This window comes from Ascaphus truei, chromosome 7 (genome assembly GCF_040206685.1).
Source record: "Ascaphus truei isolate aAscTru1 chromosome 7, aAscTru1.hap1, whole genome shotgun sequence".
Taxonomy (NCBI): Eukaryota; Metazoa; Chordata; class Amphibia; order Anura; family Ascaphidae; genus Ascaphus; species Ascaphus truei.
In genome coordinates, this window is record NC_134489.1 from 22,481,290 (window position 1) to 22,506,899 (window position 25,610).

The following is a 25,610-nucleotide window of genomic DNA, read 5'->3' on the forward strand; positions in this document are numbered from 1 at the left end:
CACACAAGGAGACCTGTGAGGTTTGGAATGCTCTGTACACAGGAGATCTGTGAGGTTTGGAATGGTCTGTACACACGAGGAGACCTGTGAGGTTTGGAATGTTCTGTACACACGAGGAGACCTGTGAGGTTTGGAATGGTCTGTACACAGGAGACCTGTGAGGTTTGGAATGCTCTGTACACACGAGGAGACCTGTGAGGTTTGGAATGCTCTGTACACACGAGGAGACCTGTGAGGTTTGGAATGCTCTTTACACACGAGGAGACCTGTGAGGTTTGGAATGCTCTGTACACAAGAGACCTGCGAGGTTTGGAATGCTCTGTACACAGGAGACCTGTGAGGTTTGGAATGTTCTGTACACACGAGGAGACCTGTGAGGTTTGGAATGTTCTGTACACACGAGGAGACCTGTGAGGTTTGGAATGCTCGGTACACAGGAGAAGACCTGTGAGGTTTGGAATGCTCTGTACACACGAGGAGACCTGTGAGGTTGGGAATGCTCTGTACACACGAGGAGACCTGTGAGGTTTGAAATGCTCTGTACACACGAGGAGACCTGTGAGGTTTGGAATGCTCGGTACACACGAGGAGACCTGTGAGGTTTGAAATGCTCTGTACACACGAGGAGACCTGAGGTTTGGAATGCTCTGTACAGAGGAGACCTGTGAGGTTTGGAATGCTCTGTACAGAGGAGACCTGTGAGGTTTGGAATGTTCTGTACACACGAGGAGACCTGTGAGGTTTGGAATGCTCTGTACACACGAGGAGACCTGTGAGGTTTGGAATGTTCTGTACACACGAGAAGACCTGTGAGGTTTGGAATGTTCTGTACACAGGAGGAGACCTGCGAGGTTTGGAATGCTCTGTACACAGGAGACCTGTGAGGTTTGGAATGTTCTGTAAACAGGAGACCTGTGAGGTTTGGAATGCTCTGTACACAGGAGACCTGTGAGGTTTGGAATGCTCTGTACACACGAGGAGACCTGTGAGGTTTGGAATGCTCGGTACACACGAGGAGACCTGTGAGGTTTGGAATGCTCGGTACACACGAGGAGACCTGTGAGGTTTGGAATGCTTGGTACACAGGAGGAGACCTGTGAGGTTTGGAATGCTCTGTACACACGAGGAGACCTGTGAGGTTTGGAATGTTCTGTACACAGGAGGAGACCTGCGAGGTTTGGAATGCTCTGTACACAGGAGACCTGTGAGGTTTGGAATGTTCTGTACACAGGAGGAGACCTGTGAGGTTTGGAATGTTCTGTACACAGGAGAAGACCTGTGAGGTTTGGAATGCTCTGTACACACGAGGAGGCCTGTGAGGTTTGGAATGCTCTGTACACACGAGGAGACCTGTGAGGTTTGGAATGCTCGGTACACAGGAGAAGACCTGTGAGGTTTGGAATGCTCTGTACACACAGGGGAGACCTGTGAGGTTTGGAATGCTCTGTACACACGAGGAGACCTGTGAGGTTTGGAATGCTCTGTACACACGAGGAGACCTGTGAGGTTTGGAATGCTCTTTACACACGAGGAGACCTGTGAGGTTTGGAATGCTCTGTACACAGGAGACCTGCGAGGTTTGGAATGCTCTGTACACAGGAGACCTGTGAGGTTTGGAATGTTCTGTACACACGAGGAGACCTGTGAGGTTTGGAATGTTCTGTACACACGAGGAGACCTGTGAGGTTTGGAATGTTCTGTACACACGAGACCTGTGAGGTTTGGAATGTTCTGTACACAGGAGGAGACCTGTGAGGTTTGGAAAGCTCTGTACACAGGAGACCTGTGAGGTTAGAAATGCTCTGTACACACGAGGAGACCTGTGAGGTTTGGAATGCTCTGTACACACGAGGAGACCTGTGAGGTTTGGAATGCTCGGTACACAGGAGAAGACCTGTGAGGTTTGGAATGCTCTGTACACACGAGGAGACCTGTGAGGTTGGGAATGCTCTGTACACACGAGGAGACCTGTGAGGTTTGGAATGCTCGGTACACACGAGGAGACCTGTGAGGTTTGAAATGCTCTGTACACACGAGGAGACCTGAGGTTTGGAATGCTCTGTACAGAGGAGACCTGTGAGGTTTGGAATGCTCTGTACACACGAGGAGACCTGTGAGGTTTGAAATGCTCTGTACACACGAGGAGACCTGTGAGGTTTGGAATGCTCGGTACACACGAGGAGACCTGTGAGGTTTGAAATGCTCTGTACACACGAGGAGACCTGAGGTTTGAATGCTCTGTACAGAGGAGACCTGTGAGGTTTGGAATGCTCTGTACAGAGGAGACCTGTGAGGTTTGGAATGTTCTGTACACACGAGGAGACCTGTGAGGTTTGGAATGCTCTGTACACACGAGGAGACCTGTGAGGTTTGGAATGTTCTGTACACACGAGAAGACCTGTGAGGTTTGGAATGTTCTGTACACAGGAGGAGACCTGCGAGGTTTGGAATGCTCTGTACACAGGAGACCTGTGAGGTTTGGAATGTTCTGTACACAGGAGACCTGTGAGGTTTGGAATGCTCTGTACACAGGAGACCTGTGAGGTTTGGAATGCTCTGTACACACGAGGAGACCTGTGAGGTTTGGAATGCTCGGTACACACGAGGAGACCTGTGAGGTTTGGAATGCTCGGTACACACGAGGAGACCTGTGAGGTTTGGAATGCTTGGTACACAGGAGGAGACCTGTGAGGTTTGGAATGCTCTGTACACACGAGGAGACCTGTGAGGTTTGGAATGTTCTGTACACAGGAGGAGACCTGCGAGGTTTGGAATGCTCTGTACACAGGAGACCTGTGAGGTTTGGAATGTTCTGTACACAGGAGGAGACCTGTGAGGTTTGGAATGCTCTGTACACAGGAGAAGACCTGTGAGGTTTGGAATGCTCTGTACACACAAGGAGACCTGTGAGGTTTGGAATGCTCTGTACACAGGAGACCTGTGAGATTTGGAATGTTCTGTACACAGGAGAAGACCTGTGAGGTTTGGAATGCTCTGTACACACGAGGAGGCCTGTGAGGTTTGGAATGCTCTGTACACACGAGGAGACCTGTGAGGTTTGGAATGCTCGGTACACAGGAGAAGACCTGTGAGGTTTGGAATGCTCTGTACACACAGGGGAGACCTGTGAGGTTTGGAATGCTCTGTACACACGAGGAGACCTGTGAGGTTTGAAATGCTCTGTACACACTAGGAGACCTGTGAAGTTTGGAATGCTCTGTACACACGAGGAGACCTGTGAGGTTTGGAATGTTCTGTACACACGAGGAGACCTGTGAGGTTTGGAATGCTCTGTACACACGAGGAGACCTGTGAGGTTTGGAATGTTTTGTACACACGAGGAGACCTGTGAGGTTTGGAATGCTCGGTACACAGGAGGAGACCTGTGAGGTTTGGAATGCTCTGTACACACGGAGACCTGTGAGGTTTGGAATGCTCTGTACACACGAGACCTGTGAGGTTTGGAATGCTCTGTACACACGAGAAGACCTGTGAGGTTTGGAATGTTTTGTACACACGAGGAGACCTGTGAGGTTTGGAATGCTCGGTACACAGGAGGAGACCTGTGAGGTTTGGAATGCTCTGTACACACGGAGACCTGTGAGGTTTGCAATGCTCTGTACACAAGAGGAGACCTGCGAGGTTTGGAATGCTCTGTACACAGGAGACCTGCGAGGTTTGGAATGTTCTGTACACAGGAGGAGACCTGTGAGGTTTGGAATGCTCTGTACACAGGAGACCTGTGAGGTTTGGAATGTTCTGTACACAGGAGACCTGTGAGGTTTGAAATGCTCTGTACACACGAGGAGACCTGTGAGGTTTGGAATGCTCTGTACACACGAGGAGACCTGTGAGGTTTGGAATGCTCGGTACACAGGAGAAGACCTGTGATGTTTGGAATGCTCTGTACACAGGAGACCTGTGAGGTTTGGAATGCTCGGTACACACGAGGAGACCTGTGAGGTTTGGAATGCTCTCTATATAAAATACATTTAATTTGTAAAGTTCTCATTGGACAATAAAAGGCGTCAAACACACTCACTTCTCCAGGACCAATAAGGCCCGGGCCATAGAGGGGTGAGGCGATCCGAGCCGCGCTGACGCTCGCCTGCTTAAATCTGGGCGATTTCATGCCCATACAGGCGAGCTAGCGGGCGCGATCGGAGCCGGGGGGAGGTGGTTGGAGGCGGGGCAGTGACGTCGCTGGGCCAATCGCCTGCGACGCACAGACGTCGACGTCACGGCACCGTGACGTCGACACTGCTGTGCTGTGATTGGAGGTTTTCAGCCGACAGCGCGCTGAAAAACAGCTTGGCGCTCGGCTGAAACCTCCAACTCCCCAGCACGCCTGCGGACGCTCGCGTGAGCCCCCTCTCAAGGCATCCTCATTGAGGATGCAGGGGCTCAGCGCACAGCGTCCGCACGCCTCAGCACGGCCTGTCCGTCTATGGACTCGGCCTTAGGCAGCATGAACGTTACACGACTGCAGCCATATAAAAAGGAATCTGCTGCCACCTTGTGTACACTTCAATTCCATTGACTTCCTCCAAACTAATTTATTCTCCCTTTACGGGAAAGTTTTACCTTTTTGTATCCTGTGAAAAATAATACACTTTCTGAAAAAATGACTTCAGTGACTGGAAGTTATTTGGCCAACAATAGCTTCATATTTATATGTGAAAAAGCAAGAACAATAAAAAGCGTGGATTGGTGCATTGAAACTGTAGATAAAAAAGGAACCAGTCTTACCAAGAAAGCGATTGGCTAAATACAATAAAAACTCCCCCTCGCCCCCATTTTATTTACTACACTTAACCCATTAAAATATTATAACTATTAGTTCTCTGATTCTAGGCGAGGACATCTTTTAGAAGTGGTTTCCCAACATGGGAGGTTGAGGAGACTTACGAGGGGCTCCCAGTGACAGAGAAAGTGGCACCATACAGAGGACATGGATTGCCAAGTAGACAAAATAAAAAGGTAGTTTTTCTGCATTAAGTACAGTTAAGGATTCCACAAAAAAAATTATACTTTTTTTAATGAGATTTTTCTGATGACCCCCAAATCTTGAAACTTCTTTCTTTATGCACCAGATAAAGAACAGAAATGGAGAGGGTGACTGTTTTTTTTTTTATAGTAGAAACCCAAGCCTGAAAAAAAAGGACCAATTTGCCAGCCCAGCACACCCACTTTTTATATTTGCCAGAGCAGGAGTAGCCAACTCCAGTCCTCAAGGGCCTCCAACAGGTCAGGTTTTCAGGATATCCCAGTTTCAGCACAGGTGGCTCAATCATTCAGATTGCACCACCTGTGCTGAAGCAGGGATATCCTGAAAACCTGACCAGTGGATGGCCCTTGAGGACTGAGTTAGCCATTCCTGTGCTAGAGTATTCTCTGTGCTATGAAACAGGACAGACACCGTGCTGTACTCTGAGGTATGAGCTACTAACTGCTGCATGTTTTACATGTTACAGGGCATGCGTGACCAGGGAGGCAGCGAGGGAGCTGGAAAACGTGTCAGCCTGGAGCAGAATGAGTGCGCTTGCTCTCGGCTGTGCTTTAAATCCCCCTCCGGCTCCTCCCCCTGGCCGCGTTATCCCCAGCTCGCGTCTGCAGGATGGAGAGCGGCCAGTGACCCCTAGCGGTGAGGTGCCATCCCCTCCCCCCGGTCATTGCGGCCCCTCGTCTAGGCAGCTAGAGGGGCAGCTTGATCATTCTGCATCCGATGGGATGTGTGTAAAGTGCACCACTGGGAACCCTTCCCCTGACTCAGAAGAGTAAGCTTGGCATTTAAGACTTCATGAAATGAAGCACACAGAGGTTTGTAATGCCACTTTTTTTTTTATTTAACAAAATTTGTACCAAGAATAACCTGCAGAAAATGGCTCAAACAGAAAAGGGCAGCTTGTAATGCTGCAACACTCCCACCGCAGGAAGGCAAGGAAAATATGGAATATATATATATATATATATTTGTAACAAATGAAAAACTCTCGCTATTAACATCAAAACAGGTCAGAAAAGCAACCCCCCAAAACTATCCGTCACAACATCCCTCACATTGTATCCTCTGGATGCGCTTCCCTGGAAGATGTCTGCACCCCTCCAAAAAGGGCAACTAATTGTGAGGCGGGCTTCAAATTGGAGTTCTAGAAAAAATGGGGGACGCAAACTGTCTGTGTAGCCAACGCAGATCACATATGGAAAAACGTTGATGGATATCCCCAAGCAAAAGTAAACCACTCATACATATTTCTTGTCAATTATTATGGCAAAAGGCGGAAGCAGAGACCATGTTTCAAGTGAAGAGTGATCCAGATCGGACCGGACATGCGGTCTCTGCTTCTGCTCTGTCTCATAATAAACCTGGGATGACATAGACAAGAAATATGTAAGTTGCGATCTACTTTTCCTTGGGGATATCTGTCAACTTTTTTCCATATGCTCAAATTGGAGACCAATTTAAAGTCTTCTGCCGTTAAATATTTAATGGAGCGGTTTAAGCAGTGGTTTGCAGCCTACATTAGCTTTTGTGCTTCTTCATGTAGACCAGAGTTTCTTATTGTCAACCCTTATCGATGCCGCAGACCAGCCCACGTTTGGGATTAATATATCATATTTTGTCCCCAAATTTATGTTCCTGCACTAGGGGGGGGGGGGGAGAAACACCCATCTGATCACATTATAGCACAGAGTACAAGATTAGTTGATTCCCTTCGAGGCAGTCATATAATATTTGGTTTGATATGTAGCTTTGCCACCCGACTCCTGCTCACCCAGGTATTGCAAATTAAGTTGGGCAATGTAAAACCCTGAGCTGGCGGAGGCTTCTTTTTAACTTAGTGGTGTCTCTAGCAACAGTTCTACAGTAGTCTGTCTTTTACAGCACGCCTGGCTGGATATAAGCTATGTGCTACATTCATGTCTGCTTATCCAGTGGTTATATGTCATGTTTCCTTCTCTGAGGTTACTTAACAATAGGGATGTAAGCCCTTAAATGCTGCGATTCTGCAGTGGTCAGCAACGCAAAGGATAACGTTTGGCTGGCACCATTCGAGCGCCGTGAGATGTCACTGTGATTGCTTTGGAAGGGTGGTGGGTCGTCTTCTCCACGGATGAGTCATACGGTTGTCACAGGCTGGTTCCCACTGTGCCAACCTTTTGGAAATCAGACAGGGGATAGACGTTCAAGCACAAGGATAGCTGAAAATAAATACATAATAGGTTTCCCATGTGAGAGATTGTCATGGTGAAGCTAGCATGGAGGTGCCGCTTCTGGACTGCATCCCAGGGTCAGCTCGCCAAGAGCTTTGCATACGTTCAAAAGGACTGTAAGCTCGTCCGGGCACCGATCCCTCCTGGTAATTTATTCACCTAGCTAAAAATATGAGCGTTACAGAAACGGCTTTAGAGGGAAATATATTTTAGAGGGGCTGGGTCTTTGGACAGTTACAGGCACATATGCGACAATGAAGTTAGACAGTACCTGTGCTTGCTGCCCTCTCTCTGCCTCTCACACTCCTGCCCCATGCGGGATGCTCAGTCTCGTTAAGATGCCGGAAGCCTTCTTTGCGATGACCTCGATGGGCACACCGTTGAGAGACCCCCCCCTGCTGTTTCTTACATCCTGCAGGGCCCTTATGATCTGATCCCTGCAGGGAAGAAGATGGGAGCATGATTTCTCACACGCCCGCCAGGGGCGGAGGGCTCTGTGGTAAAACATTCTGTCAGCCTTTTCTCTGTTGGATAGACCTGCTGTTCAGCCCCTACCTGCTGGCTTCGGGATGCAGCTCAATCAGACGCCTCAGTAGTTTGGCAAAGCTGCCAAGATTCAGGGTGTTGGGTGGGATGTAGGCAGGCAGCTTCGTAAGTGGGCCCAACACGTTCCAATCCTAGAGACCCGCAGAGAAATAACACCATACATGGATGCATACAGAGAAGGCAGATACGTCTTTTTAATGACATCTAATTAATAGCTATAGATAGATCTATATAAAAACAAGAAAAACACTACTAACGTTTCAGAGGAAACAACCATGAATAACTAATTACTCCCTCAACAAGAATGAAGATCAACACCTCTTCGCCTATTCATGGTTCCCGTTGTAATAAAAACAAAAGAATATTGACAAACTTGCATAGAATCATTTCAAAATACTTTTGTTTTGGGGATCCCTCACCTCGGTTTAACCTAATGAACATAGAACCATGTGGGTGGGAACACACGGCAAGCCATAACCGCCAAAAGACGTCTGGAACGCATGGCAAAGCAAGGAGTCACAACTAACAATAATGCACTTTAAATAATCTTCTATAGATCGGACAAGTCCGTCTCTTTGTGATCACGTTTTGTATTGTGTAAGCGCTTTAGTGCAGGAACGCAGCGCGCGCGTTCGTGTGCATCTGGTGATCTATACATTCTTCAAAACCCAAAAAGTGAAAGTAAAACCAAAACAAAAAGCAGGAAGAAATTGTACCCTATGCCTGTTTTTATAAAACCAGAAATAAAATCGTATGAATCTAAACAACATATCTATACATCAATGTTTCACAATTGAATGAAATGCCTCACTGCACTTTCACAAATTCTCATTCTTCTACATGCCTTTAGATTGTAAGCTCGCTGGAGCAGGGACATTGGTCTCCTAATGCTTTCATCCCCGATTTCTGGTATTCTCATTTTGTACTCAATTTCCCTATGTACTGTATATACTGGGTGCTATGTAAATAACAGTATACAGATATAAAACGGTTTATGAATTGTTTGCTCTCTTTTAAAAGTAAAATAAATAGATCAGGCAAAAACAAAAATCGGTTCCAAAAAACGCTCCCCCTATTGGCTGTGGTTATATTGAAAGACTTACCTCTCCAGCGCTGGGAAATGAGCCTCCTTTCCGAATGCAATCCGCAGGGTTAGATGCGGAACCAGATACAACGGAGCAAAGAGATGGAGCCGAGATGGATCTTTTAGTGAGGGGTACCACAGATGCTCTGGCAGAAAGGGACAAAGCTGCTGTGCTTGAGGTGGGGACTTCAGTTGTTACATTTCTAGAGGTTTCAGTGGTCATTTGCATGGGGATAATCACTGTCTTGGGGACAGAAACTGGCTCTCTTAAAGGGGTTCCAGACATCAGTTGAGTTGGTTCTTGTGAAGCCAATGCCACTCTGCTGGAGATAGAAGATGATACTTTAGCAGAGGCAGGGGCTGTTACTTTAGCCAATACTGCACTTGTTGCTTTAGCTGGGGCAGGCACTGTAATAGGGACAGAAGCTGGCACTGTGATAGCGACAGCAGAAGTTACTTTCTCCAAGGCTGCAGTGGTTGTTTTGGCAGGTGTTATCACAGTGGCTGGGCTGGGGACAGAATTGGAGGCTGTTATTTTGGCTGGTAGCGCAGTTAATTTCCGTGTTGCTGTTCTGTAGTTTGAAGCTGGTATCTTGCCTGTAGAACCAAGAGAATCTTGAACTGACTTAGCATTAGTCTGCATAGGACCGGTTATAGTGGAAGTAGTGATACTAGAGTTGCTGCTGGTCACAGAACATGGTGGCACTATTTGCTTGGCAGGGATGTGCCTGCTCCACTCTTTGAGAACAGAAGTCTTTGCAGTGGAGGTCACATGGGCAGGCTGGGCTTTCTTCTGGCAATTGGAGACAGGTTTGGTTAAAGCTTGTGAGATGGAGGGAGCAAACAAGGGTGCCAGAGCAGAGGTGCGGAATTGACCAGAAGGGTCTGTGGGTAACCAGGATGAGGGGCTGGTGGAGTTTAGGACAAACCTGTTTTGGTTTCCACTGTATGCCATCCAGGGAGAGGGCCATGGCTCTACCATGGACATCGCAGGTGTGAGGCTTGAAGAACCTGGCATCCAACAGACTGGTATGGATGAGGAATTTTGCATTGTACCGTGGGGTGGCATAGAGCTTTCAATCGTTGACGAGTTCAAGGAAGCAGCTGCCACCTTCTCAAGACCAGGCGCCCGTAGAGCGGCAGCATTTGGGACTGCCAGAGATTTTGGAAAGGTCGGTGCATTGCTAACATTTTCCAGGGGCATCCATGGGTTGGTGGAAGGCTCTGATGAGCGATTCAGGATGGGGTTTGCACCCGGAGCTCCTTTAGGCTCACTGCTGGCAAGCTTGGCTTTAAAGTGGAGCGGAGTTCCATGGGGTTGGTGAAATGCCTGGAAAGTGAACGAGACGCTCTGTTCCGCCACCTTGATAGAGCGGACTTTAATTGCTCTCCCGCCTATCTCCTTCCCATTCATTTCCATCACCGCAGCCTGGGCCTGTGCGGTGCTTTTGACTGTGAGGACAGCATAGCTTGAGAAAAAGAAAATACCAACACAATCACGTTCTCCTCAACACCAAACCAATCCTGGGAACAGAAGCTAAAGAATTGTGTGCAGTAACTAACACGAATGATATACTTCAGTAAAGCAACCTCAGGCAGAGAAGGGGCTTTGGTTTTAAGATAAACAGAGTTTCTTCCCAGAATCCCTGGCTGCAGCGGAAGCATTGAATGCTAAAAGATAATGGGGAAAGAAATGGTTGCAGACCTGTACGACATGCAAAGGTACTCACAAGTGGTAACATATTAAGAAAATCAGACTGACTGACATCCCAGAGTTCCTAATGCACTACCGAAAAGGTTCCATGAATAGTACTACAGTACTGTACCTGGACTTTACTGACAGCGCCTGAAGAAAAACCTCTGAAACTTGGTACAAACTATGCGTTTGCCACGCCCAGTAGCACTCTTTTTTTGACATAAATATATATTCATGATGTGGTGGGTGTGGGAGTTTGAGCTAGCTGGGAATGTGTGTTAATCAATTTCTGACTGGTAACAATTGTAATGGAGGAAGGTGGCACCTCCCCCCAGAGCTCAGTCCTCCTCACCTTTTTAACTTGGAAGGTCTTTTACTCTGCTGCAAGAACAGGACCTAGTATGGTTCTTTCCCCTCATACAGAGGTAAAAGGAAGGGTTCAGTGTAGTGTAGGACCTGCATTTTTGGTTATACCTTGACGTTTGTTATGCAGGCTTACGACACTTTGGCCAAAGGGTTAAACTAAATAACCAAGTAATTATTATTATTGAAGTATTTAAACTTTATACTTATTACCATATATGTTTTGTCAATTGGATGTAGCATTGGGCACCCCTGTATTTTGTTGTATACATTTGCCACGCCCAGTAGCACTCTTTTTTGACATAAATATATATTCATGATGTGGTGGGTTTAGGAGTTTGAGCTAGCTGGGAATGTGTGTTAAAAGATAATGGGGAAAGACACGGTTGCAGACCTGTAGGACATGCAAAGGTACTCACAAGTGGTAACATATTAAGAAAATCAGACTGACTGACGTCCCAGAGTTCCTAATGCACTTTCGAAAATGTTCCATGAATAGTACTACAGTACTGTACCTGGACTTTACTGACAGCGCCTGAAGAAAAACCTCTGAAACTTGGTACTTTTGGAAATGGGAATTCAATTCCACCTGAAATGTAGATCGTGTAAAAAAAAAAAAAAAAAAAAAGAAGAAGAGGAGAGAGGAGGAGAAGGAGGAGAAGATAGAATCTCAGAACACAAAGCAAGAGACAGCTGCACCGAGGGGGGAATACAATGCCAAGCAGGTAAAATACCATGTAGCTTCACAAAACTATCCATGGTGCGGTGGCAAAAGCTGAACAGATACTTAAGGCACAGGCACAAACAGTATTCAGTTAAGGACCGTCGTAACCCGCTTTCTTAACCTTGATGGGAAGTTACTCCTTGCCACCGGACATTTTTTTTTAAATTATTTCTTTTTCGGTAAGTTTATCGTGGGCACATTTGAAGTCCTTCCATCTTTCAGATGGGAGTCTACCCTGGGTGCACACAAGCCCATATTTACTAAGAGGTGCTCTTCCATAAGACACCTTACAGCTCAAGCTCATTCACTTCAATGGGTTGCAAGGTGTTTCTTTGGCTCCATAAAAGGAGCCTGTTCTAATAGCACTAAGTGAAAAAGGGCCACTTCTCCTTTTCAGCGATTACTTACTGCATACCTCTGTGATGGAATAGGGTAAATTTCCCACGTGGATATAGAAGCCTCCTCTTCGTTCATCTGCCAAAGAATCGGACTGATTAGCTTCTGGAAAAATTAATATTAATATATATTAGTGGGTGAGTGTCATGAACGTCCCTGAAGGGGTCCGCATACATCTGCTTCCTGGATGCAGGCAGATACTGGGTATATCTGCTTCCAGAAAGCAGGCAGATACTGGGTATATCTGCTTCCTAGATGCAGATTATTGACAAGAGTACAAGCACTTGCTGGGATATAGTGAAGACACCATAAACATCAAGCAGTTGGGAGTCGGGGGAAGAGAGGGTTGTTTTTGCACGTTGTGCTTTGGGAAGGCCGCACATATCCAAAAATAGTACAAGGTCTGTTACCCGCCCGGCACTCTAAGCAATGTTCTTGTGGTTACCTGCAGACACTAGCCTCTGGGACATTCCAGGTGGTTGGCAATCCCTCGTCTTGTCCATCTGACCCTGGGGCATCCCTCTGGGACAAGCCACAGTCAGGTTCTCTTTGGCATCAAACCAATCATCGCTGACCTCTGCAACCTTGCTGAATTCTGAACCCCAGGGGGAAAAAAAATACGATGGGTTTAACTGGAGAACAAGGTTTGCTGTAAAAAGGTGCATTCCTGCTCGGTTTTATTAGAGCAGCAAAACGTGAAATCTTATGTTTTCTTAAATAAATCAGTTCTGTAGAATAGCTGACTATTTATAAAAATTTACTTTATTCAACTCTTAATGACATTTTTAAAGGAGTTTTAAGGCATCCTTTGATGTCAATAGCAGGTTTAAAGCAGCAATATTACATCCCCTTCCCCCCCAATCTCTCTTACTTGTATAGGTAAAGCATGTGGCAATGTACAATTCTACCTTTTTACCTAAGCTGGCAATCATTTGGGGCGCCGGCTATAAATCCTGATTATGTGTGTAACTGTGTTTTTCAACCTTTTCCCCCTCGGGGCTCCACTAACCACAGTGCTCAGTTGCTGAGGCACCCAACAGGACAGGGTCACAGAAAACACAGGACAGGCAGACCGGGAGTTAGAGGGGGAAGGGGAGTTACAGGCGTCACACAATACATTTAGTATTATAAATATAATTAAATGCACTTCAACATTTATCTAATGAATCTATGGCACTATGGTGAACGATACTTATAGTATGGTTCACCATAGAGTGCCTTAGATTCATTAGATAACAACACTTTTGGCACATTTCACCATATTGTGATTAATAAGCAGTTATTTTCTGCACTTTCCATTTGCCTTTGAAAAGATCACTAAAATCATGCTCATTGGGTTACCAAGTATTGAGTGATTGTAAATTGGGTACCGCTGTATTTTCTACATTGAATGTACGATGTAATTTCTATTGGATTTTGGGCACCTCCACAATGCCTTTTCATTGCCTAAAAGGGGTTATTTAATGTGAGCGGACAGCTTCCAAACATGACACCCAGACGAAGCACGCAGTGCGAAACGCATAGGTCACGTGAAGCTTTCTGGCACACGTGCTCATTGGCTGTTGAAGCTTAACCAGGAAGTTCTGGCTGGGGATCATCGGCTGTCCGAGATCGCTGTCCAGACACAGCAGATCTGCAGCAGCCATACTTCTACTACCTGGTTAGCACATCCCCCTTTGTGTGTTTTGTCTCTTTTGGCATCTTCAGTATGCATGTATTTTAGTGTAGTCAAGTTTAAATGTATTGTATTCTTTACTTTAAGTTTTAAGCATTTAGTTCCTTCTTTTAGGGCACATCACAATTCAGCTTTATTGTTAGTAGTGTCAAGGTATTTTTAATTGTTTTGATTGTTGATATTTGTTATTTTAGGTCCACTGTTGGTGTCGGTGGACCTTTATTTACACATAAATATATTAAATACTATATTTTAAAATTACTGACCCCCAGTGTGCCGTTTGCATTTTGTTCTTGGCGTTGGAGAGGGCAGAAAGTCGCAGAAAGTCACAACACACACACACACACACACACACACACACACACACACACTTACTGCCCATGCAGTTTCCTTCTCCTCTGGATGGTCACACCCCACAGGCTCCTGACGACACCTCCTGATTGGCTGGATTACCCAGCAGCAGCCAATCAAGATAGAAGAACCTGCCCTGCTCTGGGAGATTGGAGAAGTCCCGCTGCACCCTTTTGATCCACTCACGGAACCCTAGGGTGCCGCGGAAACTTGGTTGGAAACACTGGTCTAACATGATGGCTGCTCCAGTCAGTGTAACTCAGCAGCTACAATGTATCCTGATATTACTAAGGTAACAATCTATTATTACAGTTTACAGCTCAAACTGCCAGGAATATTGGCAACAAATGATCACAGGAAAGTGCTGCAAAAATCTTGCACTGCTGGGGAAGGGTGTTCAAACCTGCTAAAGAGATCAATATCCATATACATTGCAGCTGCCGAGTTAGGCTGCGTCCAGGGTTGCAGCAGCCGTACGGAGGCGCGCTGAGGCTGAGGAAAAGCGGGTGCTTTCCCTGGCCTTGGTTAGCGCGCCGTCCGGGGGCGTGTCGGGGGGCGGGCTAGTGACGTCAGGGAGCTGGTTCGCCCTCATTGGGCGAACCGCTCACGTGACCGGCCCTTGAGCGCTTGAATTTAAAATTTTGCTAAGACTTCCGCTTCCGCACGCTTGCGGAAGCGAGCCCGCTAAAGCCGCTCATTGCGGCTGCAGGGGCTCACAGGTAAGCGCCAGCGCACCTCAGCACGGGTCATGCCCGAGGCCTAAGTGCTTAGGCGCTGACCCGTGCTGAGGCGCGCTGCTGCTCGGCAGTGAGCCCCTGCAGCCGCAATGAGAGCGGCTTTAGCAGGGGCTCGCTTCCACAAGCGTGGGAAGCTGAAGTCTTAGCAAAATTTGAAATTCAAGCACTCAAGAGCGCAGGGCCGTTCACGTGAGCGGTTCGCCCAATGAGGGCGGACCAGCTCCGTGATGTCACAGCCCCCCCACCCCGACATCGCGCGGTCTAAGGCCAGGGAAAGCACCCGCTTTCTCTCAGCCTCTGCGCGCCTCCATTCACCCTGGACGCAGCCTTACACTGACTTAAGGATTGATTGGAACCGAAAGGTTGGCCAGTTAGGCACACAAATTAGTATTTTTACAGATTTATAACAGATGAACCAAAAAGATTGCCAATTTAGGTAAGAATGTATTGCTGCTTTAAAAGCAATTTATTATTTTCCGCTCCACTTGTGAAACCTTACATACATTCTGGAGAAATATGAATGACAAACAACAATATTCTGACAGAGAATTGTCTCAAACACAGAATCAACATAGGTGGAATTAACACTTATTTTTATTAAGTCTTCACATCCATATTGTCAATGTTTCAGTCCAACATCCCCAGACACGCAAATAGTACCTGAGCCTTGCTAGGCTTTACTCCCTAAAACCTACAAATGTAACATTACAATGAGTTCCATGTCAGACCAACCTTCTTCCTGGTGGTCTTGAAATTCCATAGGCAGGGAGGTGGTCACACAATCCTCAACAGACACCTGAGGCAAAGCACAAAGATTTACAGATGTAACCCCGTATCTGCAAGCAGCACAGGACATGGCCCCTTTAAGAATTTCACTCCACTGGACCATGTGACTGTGCTTAGCCAGTGGGCGACAGTTGGAGACAGAGAGGCTGAGGGAGAGTTCTAGAGGGAGCTGAGGCAGTGAGTGTGTGCAGGCCAGTCCTGCAGAGAGATCTGTATGAGGCTGTAAGGAATCGGGGAACACTTCCTTTGCGGCATGTTCCCTCCATACCTGCTGTTGCTGCCACCGCGGCCACTGTTCCTGCCCATGCGCGCTCCCCCACTCATTCCAGAGCACACGCACCTGCAGCTCTTCTAGCTGCCGCACGGAACCTGGTCCCGCCTCCGTCTCTCCCCGCTGGGGCCGCATCTCCGCTCCTCCCCCTGTCCACATTGCCCTGTCCTGCCTTTAAATACATCCTGCTTCCTCCCATGCTTTGCTCAGCATAATCCTATGTAGCCTCGTGAAGCTCACTTTGTTTGTGCAGTGCTCTCTCCTTTGCAGTTAACCTCTTGTTTACCGACTCGGCTTGTTTGTGGACCCTTCTGGATTTTGGCATATCCTCCACTGTGGCGATCTCGCCTACCCTTGAACACAGCTTACCGACTCGGACTACGTTGCTCTCTCCAATCCCAGACCACGGCTTACGGACCCCCTACTATCCTGTCTTCTCCAATCCCGGAACTCGGCAAGTATACCGCATCTTCTACACTCTCCAACCCAGACCAGGCTCCAGGCACGCCTCCGCTGCTGCGGGTGTGTGGTGTTATACCTTCCCACCGCAGTGCCGGGGTCTTGTCTAGTTTGCGGGCAGCGCGAGCGTTACAGAGGCATTGCTTGCACAGCCATCCACCAAAAGGGATCTGCACCTGCCTGACAGAGCTGGAGAGTGGAGTTATGTGGTGAGCTGCAGCACAGTGGGGAAAGTGCAGGGAAACACCAGTGAGGAACCTGTCAGCCCCAGAGGAACAGCCCAGGAGGCAGACAGCTGCAGGAAGAGATTCCCCTGCTGTGAAAAGTAAAGAGTAGCTTTACATTTAGCAAAAGCAAAAGCCTGCAACAGGCAATTCAGAATAAAGAGCTCCGAGATATTAATGTCACCTAGCCCCGTCTGATCAACAGGGGAGCGAGTTAAAGGGACTGTACTATATACTGATAAGCGTAGCGCTAGTTACATTTGAGTAGGTTAATAAGTTATTGTGTATGATATGCTGTGGCCCTAATTAGAAGGGTCACAGGAGTATTTGCAAACCTGTGTTTATGCCGGTTTAGGTTATCCATAAACTGTTAAACATATCCTCTTGTTGTGTTACCCCCTATTACTGACCCCACTCAATTGTAAGGATTACTATATTAAACGGACTCGGACCCCCACCTCATACACAGAGGTACGGTGAAATAAAGAGAGGGGTTACACAGATGAATAATGTACTAAAGCCAACACACGGACCAGGAGAGAGATGCGTGTGACGTTTATATAACTTGACTGACACTCTCCAGATCTTTGGTTCCTTGGCTCACGGCAGGCAGACAGTACTTGCTGCTTTTGGAGGCTTCCTGCTCTCTGCTCTGCTGGAACACCTCCGACAGGCACTTGCTCGAGAGCGAACTGAAGGACAAGAAATCGGTTACTCAAACAACTGGTGCCATATATCCGTGGCCTCCCCATACACTTAAGACAACCCTTCCCTTTACCTCAGTGGTGGGCAACACAATATAACTCAAGGGCCACATGTGCAGCACGTAAGCCCTCAAAAAGGGATCTATATAGTGCACAGGCAGAAGGGTAGAAACGTCTCCCTACAGTCAGCTACTTAATGCTGTCCCACTTCTCTTCTTACACTGGGAATTAGTGATGAGCGCTGGCATTAAACAGCTCAGGGAGTGGGAAGAAGCCACAATCCCCACCAGCAACATCTCTACTCCATCCCCAATGGGGAGAGAGGGAGAGCGGGCTGCTGAGATAACCAGCAGCTGGGGGCCGCAGGTGAAGCCTCTGAGGGCCAACTGTTGCCCACCAATGATTCACCCTCTTCCACCTAACAGAGCACCAGGAAACAGATAAACCTGACTAACCAGAGTTCCTGCACAAATGGGGCATCTTTGGGTCATTGGGAGCATGGAGTGGGGCAAATTAAGACTTGCACCTTGTTTATTTTGTTAAACTTCATTATGATTAAAAAAAAATAATACTTTTTATGTATTACACACAAACTTACTTAGCTGGAATATCAGTCTTTGTAAGCTGCAATAAAAACATACGAAGACGTTAATGGAATAAAACAGTCCTTCTGGACACATACGTGTGCGGGCATTTCCCGAGTGCACGGAGACACAGCATAGGGAAAGAAAGAATGAAGATGCACGTATGAAGAGAGCGATGCTCCCCATCATGTAGATGAAGGCTGTTATCTAATGAGGGTATGGAGAGAAAAAAAAACATCGCCCTGGGAGTGCAAGAGGATGCAGAGACGCTAAACCTCACAGGCACAAACAGAGGCGACGCTAAACCTCACAGGCACAAACAGAGGCGGCGCTAAACCTCACAGGCACAAACAGAGGCGGCAGGGAATCCAGTGGCTGTCCGCCCTGGATCTGCTCCTTCATTCTTTCATACTTTTCTTCCACTTCTGCCAGAACAGACAGCAAGTCGAAGCTCACTGCTGCCTTCTTGCCGCCAGAATCCCTGGAGGAACAAAGAGAAACAGATGAATGAAATACAAAATCAAGGAGATTTTTAGGGTGTGCAACACCGTGATACAAACCAGCATGGTGTGTGAAAATGACAGAACATCCTACCACTTCCTCCTCCCCACGGATAACAGGGACACTTGCCTCTCAATGGTTGCTCAGAGAGAAGTATAGGCAGCATGGTCTTCAAATCAGAGTGTGTTTAATGAGCCATAATGATCAGACCTCTCGGCTGCAACACTCAGCCTTTATATCAAAGGTAAGCCCTCACCTTGATGATGGACGATTGTTGCAGCCGAAACGTTGCATCGTTATGGATCATTAAACTTAGTCTGAGCAACGATTGATTTCTTTGGGACCCGCAGGATATTCCTCTAGTATAGAGCACCGGCTTGGTATTTCTGTTGATTTTCTTTGGAAGAGTGTCTGCATTAACCTTTACATTTACTACCCACCCATTTTCCTCAGAGACATGAAGTATGCAAACCTCATCTCCTTTTACCCAATAATATGAATTACCAACATTTAATAACTCGCCTATGGCCTCTACTGGAGCCTGTCCCGAATACGTAGGTGTTGCTAGTCCTTTGTACCTGCTGATGGAGCCCTGCTTCTCCATGGCCTGCTGATGAGCTCTCCAGTAATGCTGCCAGCACAGCCAGCGTCGCGTGTTCAGAAGCTGAAGCTCTGCTCTTACCGCTCTCAGTGTCACTAGGTCTGTAGTACATGTCGACAATAAGTCCCCTCTGAGCCTGCAGGAGCAAATACACATGCAGAAGTGCAACTCCGAACACACTCGCTGCACCCAAAGGGCTGGCTTCATACGGGGCCTATTTTAACACCATCAGTGCTGCATAGTTCCAACGTGCTGGAGGTGGATTAGTTTAAGTTTTTTTAGGCTAAACAAAAACATACAATTAACCAAAATAGCAACTGATAGTAAAGGACAGCCTCTCCCAAAACCCTTAAGAGTAAGGGATAAAAAAAAAACTATATTCATATGGTTCACTGTTACTTACATAGAGCTTTTTAAAATATATATCACACAACATACCCCTTGTGAGTTTCTGCATCATTGCTGTCGCCACCACTCAGATTTACTGCATTATGGGAATCCTAAAATGATATAGAAACCCTGATACAAAAATGGAAAAAGCACTGCAACAATATTACATTAGTGACTCAGTGGAATCCCTAAAAATAAAAATGTATTGTCCATTTATGGAACCCCACTCTACTTATCCTATGTATGTAAAAAAAATACTATTGCTTGGGAGATACATATACAGCTCAACACAGTCATGGCACGATCCACTTATAACACGCTTTGAGCGTGGACCCCGAATTTAAAAAAAAAAAAATGTTTTGCACACACATACTGCACAGCACACACTCGCAGCACACACACTGTCTCTTTAAGGGAGCTTGCTCTCGCAAGACGGAAGCAGAGACAGGGAGAAGAGCTGCCATATGCCGCTGCCCCACCGGGTCTGGGAACGCTGGGAGAGTTCTCAGCTTTCCCCCCTCCGGCAGACACGGTACCACCACCAGAAAAAAAAAAAAAAACGCTATAAAACGGGCTTGAGATATATATATCTATCTATCTATCTATCTATAGATAGATAGATAGATATATATATATATATATATATATATATCAGAAATTTTTCAGTATTCGGTGATACCTTTTTTATTGGACTAACAATTTATGTCATAGGACAAGCTTTCGAGAGTTATCCTCTCTTCTTCAGGTCAAGCAATACTGATATACAAAGGATTCAATGGCTAAAACAGTGTAGAGAGGAAAAAAAACCCAGATATTTACTGTAATAAGGTAGGGTGTTACGTGTTTGAAGCCAGGGGACGGTGACAAGGGAAGGTGGGGAGGGGAAGGAATGCTGGGGGGGGGGGGGGGGGAGAGAAAGTGTGGATAAGAGTTGAGGCAAGCAGGATCATTACAAACAATTTTGATAGGGTGTGAGAAAACCCATGTCCGCATTAAGTCCTTTGGTTTTGGTGTCAAAGAGTCTTATCATTCTGAGTTCAAATGTTTTCCGTTCTTGGGTGCAAGAAAAACATTTCAACTCAGAATGATAACTCTTTGACACCAAAGGACTTAATGCGGACATGGGTTTTCTCACACCCTATCAAAATTGTTTGTAATTATCATCCACACTTTCTCTCCACCCCCCCCCCCCCCCCCAGCATCCCTTCCCCTCCCCACCTTTCTTTGACACTGTCCCCTGGCTTCAAACACTTAACACCCTACCTTATTTACAATAAATATCTGGGTTTTTTTCCCCCTCTACACTGTTTTAGCCATTGAATCCTTTGTATATATCAGTATTGCTTGACCTGAAGAAGAGAGGATAACTCTCGAAAGCTTGTCCTATGACATAAATTGTTAGTCCAATAAAAAAGGTATCACCTAATACTGAAGAACTCATTTATTCTGATATATATATATAGATATATTACTTGTGAGAACATACACGTGTCTTACACAGGTCTGCAACCCTGCTTTTCGCCATTATCACCTAGCACAGCGGTGCGCAATCTGTGGAGCGCGACCCCCAGGGGGGGCGCGAGACTGCCGACGGGGGGCGCGGGGTTTACAGAGGCCCCGCGCGCTTCCCGAAGGCACTTAATTTAAGTGCCGGGGGAGCTGCAGGGCCTCTGTAAACCATACTTACCCGTGGCTCCGCGGCTTCTCCCGGCGTCGCCATGGCAACGCGGCGTCAAAATGACGCTGCGAGGTCATGTGACGTCACGTTGCTATGGCAACGTGACGTCATTACGCCGGAGCGCGGGTAAGTTGGGGTTGGGGGGGGCGCGGGAGCGAGGGTACAGCCGTCAGGGGGGCGCAGGGAAAAAAGTTTGCGCCCCCCTGACCTAGCATACAGTGCTTCCACTGCAGCAAGGGATTCTGGGAAATGACATGCAAATGAGCACACAGTGCCAGCTTTTGTCTCAAGACCACATTACATGGAAAAGCCTTAAGCCAATCGTGCTGCTTTAAACACAGCTTTTAAACATAGCCTGGGATGAGATGCAAAGCCAATAAACCCACCCACAGACAGACTGTTTTGACCTTGTGGTTCTCGTCAGTGTGAGGTTGGTTGTACCGGCTCTGCAACATGAGACATGAGTAGGTCTTCACCACACATTATTCAAGTTATGGTGGGTGAAAAGGTGACTAAAAACCCTCCACCGTATAGCATATAAAAATATTACTTGTGGGCACATTCACGTCTTAGGCCGTGTGTATAGTGCCCGCGACGGGCGACGCCGCCGAAAAACAAATACATTGCCGCCGCGGGCGCTTATAGTAAGCACGATGGCGCAATGCGACGGAGCGTCGCAGACTTTGGAAGCTGGGAATATTTGATTTTTCAAGGGCTGTCGTCTCATGTGACAGCCCCTGAACCAATCAAATGCCCGGAAACCCGCGCTGCCACCGCAAAACGAAATAGAACTTGCTAACGGCGACGGCACCCGTCACCATTACGCGCGGCCTTAGACAGGTCTGCAACACACACACACACACACACACACACACACACACACACACACACACACACACACACACACACACTTAAGGTTATGATGGGTAAAAAAAGTGACAAAAACCCTACACAGTAAAGCATATAGCAAATGGAAATATTACTGTATGTTCATTTGCATGTCTTAGACAGGTCTGCAACCCTGAAGATACCCATCAAGGTTGAAACATGTCTGTAAGTGGGTTTACTGGCTTTGCATCTCACCCCAGACTATGCTTAAAAGCTGTGATTAAAGCAGCACGATTGGCTTAAGGGTTGCTCGTGTAATATGAGCTTGGGACAAAAGGTGGCACTGTGTGCTCATTTGCATGTCATTTCCGAGAATCCCTTGCTGCAGTGGAAGCACTGTGTGCTGGGTGACAATGGTGAAAGGTGGGGTTGCAGACCTGTCTAAGACATGCAAATGAACATACAGTAATATTTCCATTTGAGATATATATATATATATATATATATATATATATATATATATATCGAGAGAGAGAGATATATATCTATATAGATATCGAGAGAGATAGAGAAAGAGAGAGATAGAGAGAGATAGAGAGAGATAGAGAGAGATAGAGAGAGATAGAGAGAGATAGAGAGAGAGATAGAGAGAGATAGAGAGAGAGAGAGATAGATATATATATATATAGATATATATATATATATATATATAGAGAGAGAGAGAGAGAGAGAGAGAGAGAGAGAGAGAGAGAGAGATAGAGAGATAGAGAAAGATATAGATATATATATATATATATAAAGCAGAAAATAGCCGTGTTAGTCCAGTTGCGATAGTGCAGAATAAATTAATTCTTCAGTATTCGGTGATACCTTTTTTTATTTGGACTAACAATTTATGTCATAGGACAAGCTTTCGAAAGCTTGTGCTATGACAAATTGTTAGTCCAAATAAAAAAAGGTATTACCGAATACTGAAGAAAAAAAAAAAAATATATATATATATATATATATATATATATATATATATATATTTTTTTTTTTCTTCAGTATTCGGTAATACCTGTCTAAGACATGCAAATGAATATACAGGAATATTTACAGTTGCTATATATATATATATATATATATATATATATATATATATATATATATATATATATATATATAGCAACTGTAAATATTCCTGTATATTCATTTGCATGTCTTAGACAGGTCTGCAACCCTGTCTTTCACCATTATCACCCAGCAAACAGCACTTCCACTGCAGCAAGGGATTCTGGGAAATGACATGCAAATGAGCACACAGATAAAAAGTGTCACTGTGTATATATATATATATACTAGCTGAGAGACCCGGCGTTGCCCGGGATGTAAATGCGTAATAGGTGTATTATTTATAAATGGTGGAACAATAGGTGACTATTTGTTGGAAAGGTTGGATAATAATGTTGAAAAGAAAGATGGAATAAAATGTAATACGATGTTGTATAAAAATGGTTTATTGTAAACACACCACAGTACAATGTATATTTTGGTGACATAAGTAATGTGAAAATGTGAGGCGTGTGTCCTGCTAGGGTGTGAGCGTGTGTGAGGCGGCGGGTGGGTGTTCAGTACGGGTGGCGCATGGGTAGTGAGTGCTGGCTGTGGGTCGGGGTCCTGCTAGGGTGTGAGGCGGCGGGTGTGTGGCGAGTGCGGGTGACAGCTGGTCAGTGATATTGTTGCGTAGGGGCAGGATGCGGCAGGTGTGTGTCGAGTGTGTGGGGTGGGTGAGAGGCGGCGGGCATGTGTCGAGTGTGGCGGGTGTCTGTTGAGTGAGTGCGGCGGCTGTGTGGCGCAGGGGTGTGAGCGGTGGGCGGGTGAAAGGCAGAAGTGCGGGTGGGCGAAAGGCAGAGGCGGGAGGGCGGACGAAAGGCATTGAAGGAGGGGAGGTGAGGTCGAAGGGGTGGTGGGGGGAGGTGAAGGGGGGCGGAGGGGAGGTGAGGGGAGGTGAAAGGGGGGCGGAGGGGAGGTGAAGGGGGGGCGGAGGGGAGGTGAAGGGGGGGCGGAGGGGAGGTGAAGGGGGGGCGGAGGGGAGGTGAAGGGGGGGCGGAGGGGAGGTGAAGGGGGGGCGGAGGGGAGGCGAAGGGGGGGCGGAGGGGAGGTGAAGGCGGGGCGGAGGTGAAGGGGGGGGCGGAGGGGGTAGGTGGGAAGGGTGGAGGTTGGGGGGCTGGGGGAGGTGAAGGGGGGGGAGGTGAAGGGGGGGTGAGGGTAGATGAAGGGGGGGTGGAGGGGAGGTGAAGGGGGGGTGGAGGTGGTGGGAAGGGGGGGAGGTGGTGGGTAGGTGGGAAAGGGGGGGAGGTGGGAAGGGGGGGAGGTGGTGGGAAGGTGGGAAGGGGGGGAGGTGGTGGGAAGGTGGGAAGGGGGGGAGGTGGTGGGAAGGGGGGGAGGTGGTGGGAAGGGGGGGAGGTAGTGGGAAGGGGGGGGGAGGTGGTGGGAAGGTGGGAAGGGGGGGGGGAGGTGGTGGGGAGGTGGGAAGGTGGGAGGTTGTAAGGGGGGAGTGAAGGTGGGGGTGAAGGGGGGTGGGGGTGGGGGTGGAGGGGGCGGTGAATGTGAGGGTGGAGGGGAGGTGAAGGTAGGGGTGGAGGGGAGGTGAAGCGGGGGTGGAGGGGAGGTGAACCGGGGGTGAACCGGGGGTGGAGGGGAGGTGAACGGGGGGGTGGAGAGGAGGTGAAGGGGGGGGGGGTGGAGGGGAGGTGAAGGGGGGGGGGTGGAGGGGAGGTGAAGGGGGGGGTGGAGGGGAGGGGTGGAGGGTAGGTGAAGGGGGGGGGGGGGTGGAGGGGAGGTAAAGGGGGGGTGTAGGGGAGGTGAAGGGGGGGGTGGAGGGGAGGGGGTGGAGGGTAGGTGAAGGGGAGGGGTGGAGGGTAGGTGAAGGGGGGGGGGGTGGAGGGGAGGTAAAGGGGGGGGGTGTAGGGGAGGTGAAGGGGAGGTGAAGGTGGAGGGGAGGGGGTGGAGGGTAGGTGAAGGGGAGGGGTGGAGGGTAGGTGAAGGGGGGGGGGGTGGAGGGGAGGAGGGGAGGTTAAGGGGGGGGTGGAGGGGAGGTGAAGGGGAGGAGGAGTGGAGGGTAAGGGGGGGGTGGAGTGGAGGGTAAGGGGGGGGTGGAGGGGAGGTTAAGGGGGGGGTGGAGGGGAGGTTAAGAGGGGGGGTGGAGGGGAGGTGAAGGGGGGGGTGGAGGGGAGGTGGAGGGGAGGTTAAGGGGGGGGTGGAGGGGAGGTTAAGGGGGGGTTGGAGGGGAGGTGAAGTGGAGGGGGGGTGAAGGGAGGGGAGGTGGAAGGGAGGGGAAGTGGTGTCAGGGGTGGGTGAGGGGAGGTGAAGGCCGCTCACTCACCCGTCCGGCCGCTCCCTCACCCGTCCGGCAGCTCCCACGTGGAGCTGAGGGGGACTCAGCGTGTTGTGGGCGCACCCCCCGCTGTGTCCCTGGCGCGCGCTCGCTCACTCCGCTCCCCTGCTGACTGTAGCGGCGCCGGGGGGGGGGGGGGGGGGGGGGGTGGAGGGGAAGTGAGTGAGGGAAGGTGAAGGGGGGTGAGGGGAGGTGAAGGCCGCTCACTCACCCGTCCGGCAACTCCCTCACCCGTCCGGCAGCTCCCACGTGGAGGGGGGGGGGGGGTGAAAGCGCGGGAAACAGGGAGAGGCGGAGGAAGAGGCGGAGCCTCCGGGACCGGTGGGGAAGAGAGCGGGAGATGTGCTGCTAACACTGTGAGCCCCGCTAATGTATGTAACAGTGTGTGTGTGGGGGGGTTGTGTGTGTTTAGTGATGT

The 25,610-nt window shown here is 48.2% G+C and overlaps 1 protein-coding gene across 18 annotated transcripts in view; it reads right to left on the reverse strand.

The window, feature by feature from the left end:
• Nucleotides 1–5,821: 5,821 nt before the first annotated feature.
• RBM44 (RNA binding motif protein 44) overlaps nucleotides 5,822–25,610 on the reverse strand; it is a 48,575-nt gene continuing 28,786 nt past the window's right edge. For 11 of the 18 annotated variants that reach the window (XM_075607275.1, XM_075607281.1, XM_075607278.1 and 8 more), the window contains 13 exons: nucleotides 19,356–19,417; nucleotides 18,839–19,018; nucleotides 18,158–18,296; nucleotides 17,830–17,855; nucleotides 17,102–17,219; nucleotides 15,520–15,583; nucleotides 12,470–12,619; nucleotides 12,044–12,129; nucleotides 11,420–11,493; nucleotides 8,865–10,314; nucleotides 7,771–7,892; nucleotides 7,487–7,652; nucleotides 5,822–7,203 (listed from right to left, as the gene is read on the reverse strand). In XM_075607275.1, coding sequence (XP_075463390.1) covers nucleotides 7,514–7,652; nucleotides 7,771–7,892; nucleotides 8,865–10,314; nucleotides 11,420–11,493; nucleotides 12,044–12,129; nucleotides 12,470–12,619; nucleotides 15,520–15,583; nucleotides 17,102–17,219; nucleotides 17,830–17,855; nucleotides 18,158–18,296; nucleotides 18,839–19,018; nucleotides 19,356–19,417 — 2,610 coding nt within the window. In that variant the 3' untranslated portion in view covers nucleotides 5,822–7,203; nucleotides 7,487–7,513. The other 7 variants (XM_075607279.1, XM_075607276.1, XM_075607289.1 and 4 more) reach the window with 7 other exon arrangements.